This window comes from Tachypleus tridentatus, chromosome 6 (assembly GCF_004210375.1).
Source record: "Tachypleus tridentatus isolate NWPU-2018 chromosome 6, ASM421037v1, whole genome shotgun sequence".
Classification (NCBI taxonomy): Eukaryota; Metazoa; Arthropoda; class Merostomata; order Xiphosura; family Limulidae; genus Tachypleus; species Tachypleus tridentatus.
In genome coordinates this window covers 93,746,367-93,758,799 of record NC_134830.1, presented here as the reverse complement: position 1 = coordinate 93,758,799, position 12,433 = coordinate 93,746,367, and the positions used below count along the sequence as shown (strand labels likewise).

The 12,433-nt window shown below is 29.3% G+C and overlaps 1 protein-coding gene across 5 annotated transcripts in view; it reads right to left on the bottom strand.

The window, feature by feature from the left end:
- Cont (Contactin) overlaps window positions 1-12,433 on the bottom strand; it is a 106,797-nt gene that overhangs the window by 7,220 nt on the left and 87,144 nt on the right. For all 5 annotated transcript variants that reach the window (XM_076506236.1, XM_076506235.1, XM_076506238.1 and 2 more), the window contains exons 20-21: window positions 5,311-5,500; window positions 32-147 (exon numbers count right to left, since the gene is read on the bottom strand). In XM_076506236.1, the coding sequence (XP_076362351.1) occupies window positions 32-147; window positions 5,311-5,500 (306 nt within the window). The remainder of the gene's footprint in view (window positions 1-31; window positions 148-5,310; window positions 5,501-12,433) is intronic.

The following is a 12,433-nucleotide window of genomic DNA, read 5'->3' as shown; positions in this document are numbered from 1 at the left end:
AAATTTAATTCTATTATTGTTCAAAACTAACCTTGTAACCTTGTATTGGTTCTTCAACTGATGATGGAATGACACCTCTCCAAGTGACTAAAACACTGGTTGGACTGATTGCTCTCACTTTGACACTTGTAGGAGGTTGTAATGGTGCTAAGTATATAATAAAAAGATGACAATTACCTACTACCCATTCTATTTGGATCTCATTAAAAGCTTAATAAATACAACAATCTCTGGAAAGCTTATTAACCTTTTATCCCTTGGTATCCTTTACTATGCATGACAGTTTTAGTGTCTTACATTCAAAATTTTATAAATTTTTTTTGTTTATGATATACCAATTAGTATAGCATAAAATGTATACTACTAAAATGTGGATTATTAGCTAACAATTTTTAAGTTCCTAATTCTACAAGGAAATATTTAAAGTCCTGTATTTCCCCTGATATATTCACCCTGGATTTCACACCTGACATTTTATCTCTAGGCATCTTGTCTTCTCAATTTTTTCCACAATCCCTTAAAAGAGTAATAAATTAAATGTAAATTATTTGCTATATAACCATCATTGCTCAGACAAACAATTTTTATAGTTTTCAATTTTTTTTGGTTACAAGCCTACAAACAGAATATCAGATCTCTCCTGCCACACTCACCTATCATTTCCTCTCCTTCAGGAGTCTCTCTCTGTTCAATTATATATGCATAACTGACATAAAATCCATTATATAGATAGAAAGTTCAATATATTCAATGTATTGAATAACACTGTGCTCTGAACAGATAACAGTCAATTTCACTCAGACCACAAGCAATGTTCCAGTGAGAAACTTAAAGACTAGCTTTGATGAATTTGTAACGTCTCTTGTTGGATAATTAAAAAGCCAGATAAACCGTGAGAGGTAGGGGAAATTGTCTACATTTTTGATGTTATTAGTCTATGCTCTTTGGTGCATTATTTAATTAAATACAAATTATTTAGTACCTTACTACTAGTAATATAAAAAAGTAGGCTTAAAAGCCCTTGACAACTGATGGCAAGAAAAAAATAGGGTAAGTACTTCTTTTTTGGATTTATTCTTTATTTATTATTACAAATGTAACTAAAATGTAAAAACTAGGATATTTCTGGGTTAATTGAGATTAGATGAGGTAAAATAAATAATAATAATATAATGAAAATGCTTCCCAAGGTACACAGACGAACAGTTCATGGGTAATGTAATTCTATAGTATAACATGAGTTGCATGTGCCGGAGTGATTTATAACTACTAATGGCCCAGACAGTAGTTAGACAAGGTTAAAAGAACCAAAGGGTAATAAAACAATAAAATTTAATTAGAAATAGATGTATACTGTTACAAACTTAAAGCTAATTAGGATAAAAGAATGTAGTTCACAGTACTATTTGAAATCATTCAAGAAAGAAAAAAGGTAATTTAAATTTACTTAGATTTTTGGTGGTTACAAGGTCAGTCAAATTGACCAATCCCATTTCAAGTTAGAGTTGAGAAAATAATAGAACATGAAGTTTTACTAATTACACAAAGTACATTTGAGATGAAGAAAACTATTTTTAATCTCAACATGAAATTTACTTTGCACACAGATTATTCAAAACAAATACTCAGTATATTCATGGACATTATTTTATTAAAAATAATTAACTTAAAAAAAAAGACTTTGTATGTGAAAGACTAATAATATTAACTGAAAGAATGCCAAATTTTATGAAGATATACAAACTACATTGAAGGCTACCAAGACTTTAAATGAGTATAAAGAGGTCAAGTGATTGGTCAAATTGACCACACAAGTGTTTTGAGAGTTAAACAAAAAGTTATTTTTCTTACATTTCATTTATTTCATAAATTACAAATCTGCTGTTTCATTGAAATTACAAAACTTAAAGTGCCTAGGAAAAAAAAGTATAACACCTTTCTAGAGTATATACTAACCCCAAATACTACTAAAAATCATGGTATTTTCATTACTTCCCTGTTAATAACTCAGCTGTAAAAGTACAGCTAAAATTAATGTATTTAAATGAAGTTAAACATGTACAAATATATAAATAAAACTTCATGCTAAGGCTGAAAGATAAAAAAAAAGCTGCTTAGAAATTCATAATAAATACCAAAATATGGCTTACATTGTACTCTAATATGTTCATCTATCACTTTTAGTAGTGCTTCCATGGGCCAGGCACCCAGTATTTTGGCTGTACAACAGACCTTTGGAATGAGCTAAAACTATTTTTAGATTTTTCAGGTTGTACCAAAATTCCACGCAGTTTTAAAAAAAATTTGAAAGCTTAGTGATGCTATCACAAATTTTTGACTCCCACAGTATACAGAAGTGTTATGTTGTTGATTTATGCTCTTGGCTATTTGTTCCTGTTCTTCTTCGTTTTCAGAATAGATAGAAAGGCCTTAACCTTGGCATCAGTGGGATAATTTTCATCACCTTTATTAATGATATTTTACCACTTTTGGTGCAGCTCACTTACAGCTGGACCAATCGTAATGTAGGTTTCACTTGAAACCCATACTACAATTGATGAAAGTGCCATCTATTTGTTTTATAAGCTTGTTCTTGAATCTCTATTTCACTTTTTTGAATGTCATCAACTACCACAGAAGTGCAAGTATAACTTTTCTCTGAACACATTTCTCTAGCAGAGCTTGTTGCACATTGTCGGCATGAGAATAGTCATATGTTATCAGTTTTCTGTTACTGTTATAATAATAAATAAAGAATAAACAAGAAATAATATGATACACAGTACTTACCTGAGTCTTCATTTTATTTGCTGTTAAATGTCAATGAAACTTAAGCCTAAGTATGGAGAGTAACGACAAGCAAAAAGCAAATAATCCCCTAGAACTATCATAATTTTTCTGGTTTTCTAACTATTCAGTAAGGGGTATTAAAAATATAGCTAAGATCATTTATATGATTTGCTTGAGAATATTTTCAAACTGAGCAATGAAAAATAATGCCACATACAAAAAAAAAAACAACAGTATAATACATCATTTGACAGACTAAAAGTGTGGCATTTTTTTTTGTTCTAAATAATACAGTATAAAACATCAGGGATAACTATTAACAGTTCATAATAAAAGGGATGTGATAGGTGAGCATGGCAAGTGGATCTGGTTTTCTAACTTGTGACTTTATAAACAAATATGAATAAAGGCTATAAAAATATTATTTGCCTAAGTGATATATGTGTTATAACAAAAATTCAAATTTTGTACTTCCTGGAAGGGTGGAAATAAATTAGAGAATAAGGAATACCTTTAAAGAGCAAGTGTCACAATTCTCTTACTAGGGAAAATTGACAATTTTTTAAAAATATTTCTTTACAAAATTAAGAATGTAAAACATATAATATTAAAAATCTGATTTGTTAACTATGTTTTAATGCCAAGTTTATTTGTATATAATAACAGTTCAACTAAATTTTGAATGTAACTCTAGAATGTCAATGATACTTTGACCTATACATGTTGAAAAGGTTAATAAATATGGCGTCGAAACAGTTTATAAATCAAATTTTAATATTATTTATGCTTTGATTTATTAATGTAAAAAAAGGGAGCATTCAAGCAGATTCTTAATCTCAACTTCTTTGTTTCACATGTCTTTATACACTTAATTTTACATTTCAGTTTGTTTTTTTAATATGGGTTTCAAAATGTTCATCAATCAGATACAACAACCGCAAGTATCGACAAGCTAGAACTTAAAACTCCCAACTCTTGATGCTTTTCAAATTACTTGTTTACTCGTATTTACTTGCCAATGGTATATGTTTATAACTGATATCTTTATGTTAATTTAATTCAGCAAAAGGTGTCATTCCTCAGAGTTTAATGAGTGAAAACTGAAGTTGGTGCTCTGGCAATTAATTATTTTCTTAAACCTTTTTATAGGTCATTTAGAATGCCAGTTAAATTACAGCAGTTTTGTGGCATTCAGTTTTACTGCTTAGATTACTGTGTTAAAATTTATATTTGAAAACTATATGTATATTTTTCATTCACTGACATCTATTCTTTTAAAGAAAATAGCTAAACAAAAAAACTTAAGTTAGATATAAATAAATAAATGAAAAAAACATTTTGCCTTAAGGAATCTACAAGAAACATATGAAGTAAGACATCACATGATGTAACCTGAAACTTTGCTTACTCTACTCTCCACACTCCCACTTGGTGACTTATTGCTATTTATAGTAGTTAGACATGGTTCGAAAAAATAAAATGGAAACAGATATTCACTGTTAGGAGCTTAAGGATAGAAAAAATAAAATTAAAGTTTCATTGAGAAATAACTTTTGGTATTCTTTAAGAAGGTTCTAGAGATTATGTATATATACATTTTTCTTTTTAGAATGAAAATCACAATGCACTCAAGACTAATCAGACTGAGTTAACCTGAATAAAGCAAATTCAGAGAAATCTTCAGTAGAAGTACTTTGTTAAAAGTTCTGATTTTTTTGTTTATATCTGTAATTTTATTAAAATATTTCAATTTTTTTTTTCCAAGACTGGCTTGGTTTAAAGGATTAATTTTGTGTACATGAATTTAATTCTTGCAATCTCATCAACTGAATAATTTTAATACATCAATATATCAGTTTATTTTAAAGAAAAAAAATGTAATTTTTTTAACTTATCTAGATTATAATGTTTATTATATATATGACAATTTTTATACAATTCAATACTATACCTAATACTATCTGTACAGAAGTTATGAACATTTCATGATTAATGAAAGGTTATTTTAGAACATAAAAAGTTGCTTCTCTTATATGCAATTGTAAAAACACCCACAAACTTGCAGAACATTAAATGTGAAACGGAATATTTGTAGGTATCTTCACTGGGTCTAACAAACTCTCCTGCCAATTTTGGTGAAGATCCATCTACACAAGGCAAAGTAGTGGTAACAAAAGTGGAAATGTTCATAAAAAATGCAAAATGCAAAAATTGAAAATTTGCAAGTATCTCCTCACAGACCCAGTTAAACTCCATACCAAATTTGGTAAATATTCATCCACAGCAGATGAGGTATTAGTACAAAATTCATATACACCCAGACCTAATGAACCTCCATACCAATTTTAGTGTACATCCATACACACCCTGAAAAGTAGTTATATGAACATACAACAGATAATACTACTATATTTATCCAGGTTGAACAAACTTTTAGCACACTGTTTATGGAAGCTGAATATTCCAAGAAATTCAAAACTCTCTGAAACAATAATTTTAATTAATATGGAGTACACCTGCCTGCTTTGAATGTTCTTGCAAGAAAGGGTTCACTTTCTGTACCACTACCAGCATCATTATATGCCATTACAGCTACATAATACTTCATGTCAGGCTGCAAACCCACAATAAGACCCCATGATTCTTGTCCTCTCTTCAGCAAAGTCAATGAATCTCTCTGTGGGTTTTCATTTTCCTTCCAATATTTTATCTGAGAAAAAACCAAAAATATAAATATCATTTTATTGTAAAATAAAATCAATTTACTAATATAACTGTACATATGTATTGAAAACCAAGAAAAGTTTATTATACATTTTCTTGGACCAATAATACTTACACAAATTTACATATTTTATCAAACTGTATGTTTAAAAAACCTAAATTATATTTCCTTTCCTATAATCAGTTCTACAGAGTTGAAGTTAATCAACTTTCCAATTTGTTACTCACGTGAGAAATCTTAACATTCATATGCACACAGGTTCAGTAACTTTGGCCAACCTTGTAACCAGCATATAATTGGAAAATTACACATACCATAACAGTGAATGTGATGAGTATCTTCATGAAATTTGTAAAGCTTTTAACAAATATTATGAGTCTGTTGTAAAGAAAAACTCTGATTTTTAATAAAATTTGTCAGTGATTTATGAAGTCTCTACTAAGTTGGTTGGTGGATATGTGATTTTGATGCTAAAAATTAGAAGGCATTTATTTTCATCTTACAATTTTCATATTTACATAACTTCTACCACCACTTAAATTAATATCAAAATTTACACCCTTGTGCAAATTAATTGAAACAAATAGTCATTTTACAATATTTTCAGCATGGCAGCCGTTGTAGGCTCGCTGGACCCACTGATTTTCTTTAATAGTCATTTTTTCACACAGACAGCATCATTAGCTGTGTTTTGCAGTACGGTCGATCTATTTTTGGGATATATGACGAAATTTTGAGGAATATTACATCATTCAAAATTGCGTTAGAAGGGCAAGGAGCCCAGTCAAAAACAACTTCTTACCAACTCAATGAAAAAAAAACGGTATCAATGGGGTCTGAAATACAAGAACTGGACGCAAGAACAATGGAGGAAGGTGTTATTCAGTGATGAGACTCATTTCTTCCTAGAGGGTCAAAGAAGTCTGCATGTTTGCAGATCTCCAGGTGAGAAACTTTGAGAATCTCACATTAATCAGTTCATAAAACATCTTTTGAAGAAGATGTTTTGGGGCTTTTTCAGCTACTATGCCGTCAGAGGCTTACATATCATAGAAGGTATGATGCAAGGACCACAATACATTGAAGTTTTACAGAAAAGAGTCGTTCCAGAATTGAAAAAGAGATTTCCAGATAGATTTCTCAGCAAGATCTGGCTCCGTGCCACACATCGAAACTTTTGAAGAATTTTATGACTACAACACGAATAAAGATACTGGACTGGCCTGGAAACTCTCTGGACTGAAATCCTATTGAAAATATTTGGGAGATTTGTAAAGAAAGACTTCAGGGAAAAGACTGTACTATGAAAGATAAGCTAATTGAGGCCATAATTGAGGTGTGGTACTGTGATCAAAAAATTAGTAAAGATTGCAGTCAACTCGTGGACTCGATACCAAAGCGGATTAATGATCTTGTGAAAAATAAAGGCAGTCATATCATGTATTAATTTGCGAGTAATTTTTGGATTCTCAGAAATAAAATGCAAAGAATTGAAAAAATCGTAATTTTTCAGCTTGTTTCTATTAATTTGCACAAGAGTGTATTTTCTCTACCCTCATAATAACTACAGCAAAATTATCAAATAAAAGAAATTATTTAAACCTCAGTTTCTAACCTTTTCACACCTGTTTTCTTTTAATTTTATGATTTTATTAGTTTTCTTTTAGACCTCTCTGTGTGAAAAGTGATATACCACAAAGGAATGTTTATTGCAGAGCTCAGTGTAAGTAAATGTTCAGTTGATATGAACACATTTACCATAAACTTCCAGACCGACTGAGCCAATGCTTATTTAAAATTTCATCTTTTGTAGCTTAACTCAAGTGTAAGAACTAGTTACTTAAGTTCCTTTTTTAAAAAATATATGAAAATAAGAAATTCAGGATTTATGACTAGGTTCAGATATTTTGCACTCAAAGCTATGGCACAGAAAATATGTCAGCAAGTTAGTTATTTAAATACAAGTTAATTTACCTTTCAAACATGCATTTTAGAACATGAAATATATGTATATAACCATTAGAATATCCCAAAATGACTATTTTACCAACTTTCAAACTAAGTTATAAATAGGTTAGTAAATTTTGTAACTGTTTGAAGTTAAACAAAAATAACCACAGACCACTAACCTAAGGTCAACTGTCTTTTATAAGAAAAAGATGGTCTGTCTCTATCAGTTATAAAGATGTAAATTAAATAACAACACATGATTTAGATAACAACTGCCTTGAAAGCTACAACAAGATAAAAGGAGCTTACCTGGTGGACTTCACAGATTTATTGATAGCAAATAAAAAATATAGGAAGTTAAAGTTTCACATTTTTGCTAGCCATTATCTACAGTTATGTGTTTCTAATTGGTTGAACAGTCTGAAAACCATATCAGGGAAGACAAAAACTATGAGGAATAATTCAGAGTGAAGACAGTGAATATTGAGAATTTAAGTATTTTCTTTTAAAATTCAGGAAAAGGAATTTACAAGATATAAGATTCTAAACTATAAACTGTTTTGATGACATATTTATTACTATATATTGATAGTAATGTTGTTTAACCCAATGACTGATGATTTTTCATATAGTGTACAATCTGCTTTCAGCAGTTGAATGCAAATCTGCTGCATGTAATGTATGGCTCACAAAAAATTACATTTTTGTTTAACCCTATCATCATGGATATCCTTTACTGTTCCTGACACAAGGTTTGTGTCCCACATTTAGAAGTGTAATAAATTACTTATTGTTGATATTATACCAATCAGAATAGCATAAATATTAGCTTATAATACATATTTTAATAGTATATAAAAATATTGTTTTTAGATTTAATACTCCTAACTTTCAACATAGTTTGTATATCCTTACAAAATTTGTCAGTTTCAGTTAATATTACAACTCTTTCATATACAATTTTTTTTTTTATGTAAAGTATATTTAATAAAATAAAATAGAAATTTGTGTCAGAATATTTTGAGCATTCATTTTGAATAATGTGCGCAAAGTAATTTTCATGTTAAAATAAAATATACATTTCCATATCTCAAATTTACTTTGTGTAATCAGTAAAACTTATTTTATTTATTTTCTCAATCTTAACTTAAAATGGGATATGTTAATTTCACAAACTTTCTAACCACCAAAAAATCAAAATAAATCTAAATTACCCTATTTTTCTTTCTAGAATGACTTCAAATAACATGAAGCTACATTCATTTACTTTAAGTAGCTCCGTTTGTAGCAGTATACAGCTACTTAACTAAATTTTGTTGTTTTATTTCCTTTGAACAATGTCTATACTACTATCTGCATCATTATAAGTTGTAAATAACTTGGAAATCATGTAGCTCTCATTATGCTAATGAATTACTTTACTCATGAACTGCTCATGTGTATGCCTTCTGAAAATTTTTATTATACTTTTTTTACTGAATCTTTTAATCATAACTTACTTAAAAGGGTCTGTTTTTTGCATTTTATTTACTTTTATAATTTGTATCAGATTTATCATTTTGTGTTTACTTTACTGCCTCAATTTGTTCGTGTTTTTTATGCATGTTAGATACATTGTTCAATGTGTACTTCTTAACTTCTCCTCATTCTTTAAATTTACAGAAGATACTTGAGAATACAAATAATCAATACTTGTTTTATGAAAGTGCTAGTGTGCCCAAATATTACTGAAATTTTAAGAATCTCACATTGTTGGTATATAAAACCAACAACCTAAAAGACAAAGAAGAAAATTATTGTTGGTCAGCTACAGTCAGTGTGCTATTGGCCTCAGAAGCTACAACTGATTAATGCCTATTAATCAGAAAACTACAGAATTTTACCAGGAATGTTATAAATTTCAAACATTACAAACTGTAACTTCAGTGAATTAACTTTCAACGTTAGTATTTCTATAAGGACAATATTTTTTGTTACTGGTGAAACTTACAGGTGCTTCAAGTTTAGCCAGCCATCAAAAGAAGTGTACCGAATTTGTTCTCCATGAATGTCAATAAAAGACCAGATACAAGACTCAGTATTGTTTGTAAAACTCTTGTATATAAACCATCATTTGTAACAACTATTAGAAATAGCTATTATTATGAATTGAGTTATTGTTTGTATATTGAAATATATTTGTGGTTAAGAAAGAAAACTGTGTGTATCAACCTTATTAGCAAATATCATAAATTTGATACACAGACATTCAATCAACTTCGAAATTCAAATTTCTGATTATTTGATTTAGTAATATGTAACATAATAAATTAGACTCATCCAAAATAAATTACAACATGCAACAAATTGTGCATAGGGAATAAACATAAAAAACAAGAAATAAAATACTTACCTATTCTTTCTAATTTTTATTTAATTAACTAATGCACCAAACAATATAGAATAATAACATGCTAAAAGTACATAATTATTCTTACCTCTCAAAATTTGTCTGGTTTTCTAACTATATAACAAAAATCATTATAAGATATCTGCTAACTTTTTCACAGGAATAGAAAGTAAACACACAGTCATTAACTTTCTTATGAAAATGTTTGTACTCTGAGTGAAACTGACACTTAACTGTTCAGAACATAACATTATGTAATACATAATTTCATACATGAGAATGCGACTTTCTATTGGTTATAGGTAATATATAATTATCCCTTTAGCAATGGATTTGCATTTAAAATTTTACTAAACTACTATTTTAAAGTTATGTCAATATGTTTGGAATCAGATTATAGATAATTCAAATTTTAATATTATACAAGTTAATTTCTTAATTTAAAATTACATATTAAAATAACACATTTAAATATAGATTTTAGCAAGCTATGTGGTATGTTGAATGCAGCACTGTTTAAGATTAGATGTTTGTGTTGTCAAAATATAAAGTTTATAATTTCACACAAATTAGGAGCTCAAATTACCAATACTAAACTGGGGTACCTGTACCCTGAATGGTGTTTGTGTTTTCTTATAGCAAAGCCACATAAGGCTATCTGCTGAGTCCACTGAGAGGAACCAAACCCCTGATTTTAGCATTGTATATCCAGTAGAATAACCAATGTACCAGCAGGGGACTACCTTGCATGGAAGTTATGTAAATTCACGATTAATGAAAGTTTATCTTAAGACACAAAAAATTCTTTCCTTTATACATAATTAAAAAAAAAGACCAAAAAAGTCCATAAAAACAGCAAAATTCAAAAGGCGAAACCATAAATTTGCATGTATCTCCTCATTTATGCAACAATCCTTCATGCCAAATTTGAAGAAGATTTATTAACAGGGGCAAAGAAGTGGTAAAAATAACCCACAGAAACACTTGTAAAAACTGCAAAATTGAAGATTTGTGTGTATTTCCCCACAGACTTAATGAGTCTCTATACCAATTCTGGTGAAGATTCATCCACACCCTGCAGAGTATTTACATGGACATATAACAGACAGTACTATTATATTTACATAGATGATGCCAATGCATTAGATCTGCATGTAACATATTCATGACATCATATCTGCTCCATGAAAATGGAGAAGAATAAAGTTCTCTGTGATGAGAAATGAAAGTGAAATGAAAAAATTGTGACACCTACTACAAATCTACATGCACACGGGATAAATATTTCTTAAAGTTGAGGGTTGCACATCGCATAATGAAAACGTTTTTCCAGTATCATATAAGCAAGTGCTCCGTTATAGTATGATCGGCAAGCTATAATATAAAATAATAACCTAATATCTTTTTATTTTGCTGAGATATGGCTTATGTACTGAATCAAATATGGTTGCCCTGTTGAACTCTTTACATTTTTTGAAATTGTCCCTTATGTACTCTTACTACAATATACGATTTGTGGATAACCAATCAACAGGTTAGAATGTCCTCAGAGTGGATTTTCTTGCTATTTTAACCTTTGAAATGGTTTTCATGTTCTTTTGATCCAAGTTTTCAAGGAAGTAGGTTGTGTCTTTACTTTCAAAAGTTTCATAATTTATAAACTGTAAAAAAACCTTAGTTATTAAGCTTAATAAATTACAATGGAATTCTATGGTATCAGTGTAGTTATTTATTATTTTCTGGTTATTCAACTGTATATATAAATAAAAAAAAACAAACTTTATTTGATATCTTCCACACGTAAAATTTTAAAAGTCTTTGCATTCTATGTCCAGTAACAACCAAGTACAAAGGTTGTAACAAGAAGAGAACTGTTTGCTTTATTGTTCTATATTTTACAAAAAATAAGTTATTTCTTAATGATAATAATCTACACACATATATAATGCATACAAACTGAAATGTAACTGTACATTACAAAACACTAGTCCACTAAAGCACAGCTAAGACAGGGAAGACTAAAGGTCAGTCTTATATTATTGAATACGCGAACTAAGTACACGTGCACCATGTCAATGTGCACGTGTTTGTGTTTTCTTATAGCAAAACCCCATCATGCTATCTGCCGAGTCCACCAAAGGGAATCGAACCCTTGATTTTAACATTATAAATCTGTAGACTTACTGCTGTACTAGCAGGGAACCCATGTAAATGAAAGCTATGTAATGTTAGATAGGCATGACTGGAATGCCAATATAATGAAAAACAATAAATATACATGTTGATACATATAGCATTATGAGACATAAGCTGCTTAGAATAAACATTTACATTTTCATGTTATAAGATGTAGTCATTCTAGCATGAAGGAAAGCATAATTTATATTTATTTCCTAATTTTTTATGATGGTTATGATGTTGGTTAAGTGACATACCCCACATGGTTAGAAAATAACAAAATATAAAGGTTTACTGAACACAAACATTTGAAACGTATTTAGAAGGTTTTAGAAATTATGCAAATAAATATTTGAGATTTTTTGGATGAAGAATATTTTTTTAATCATAATATTAAATTA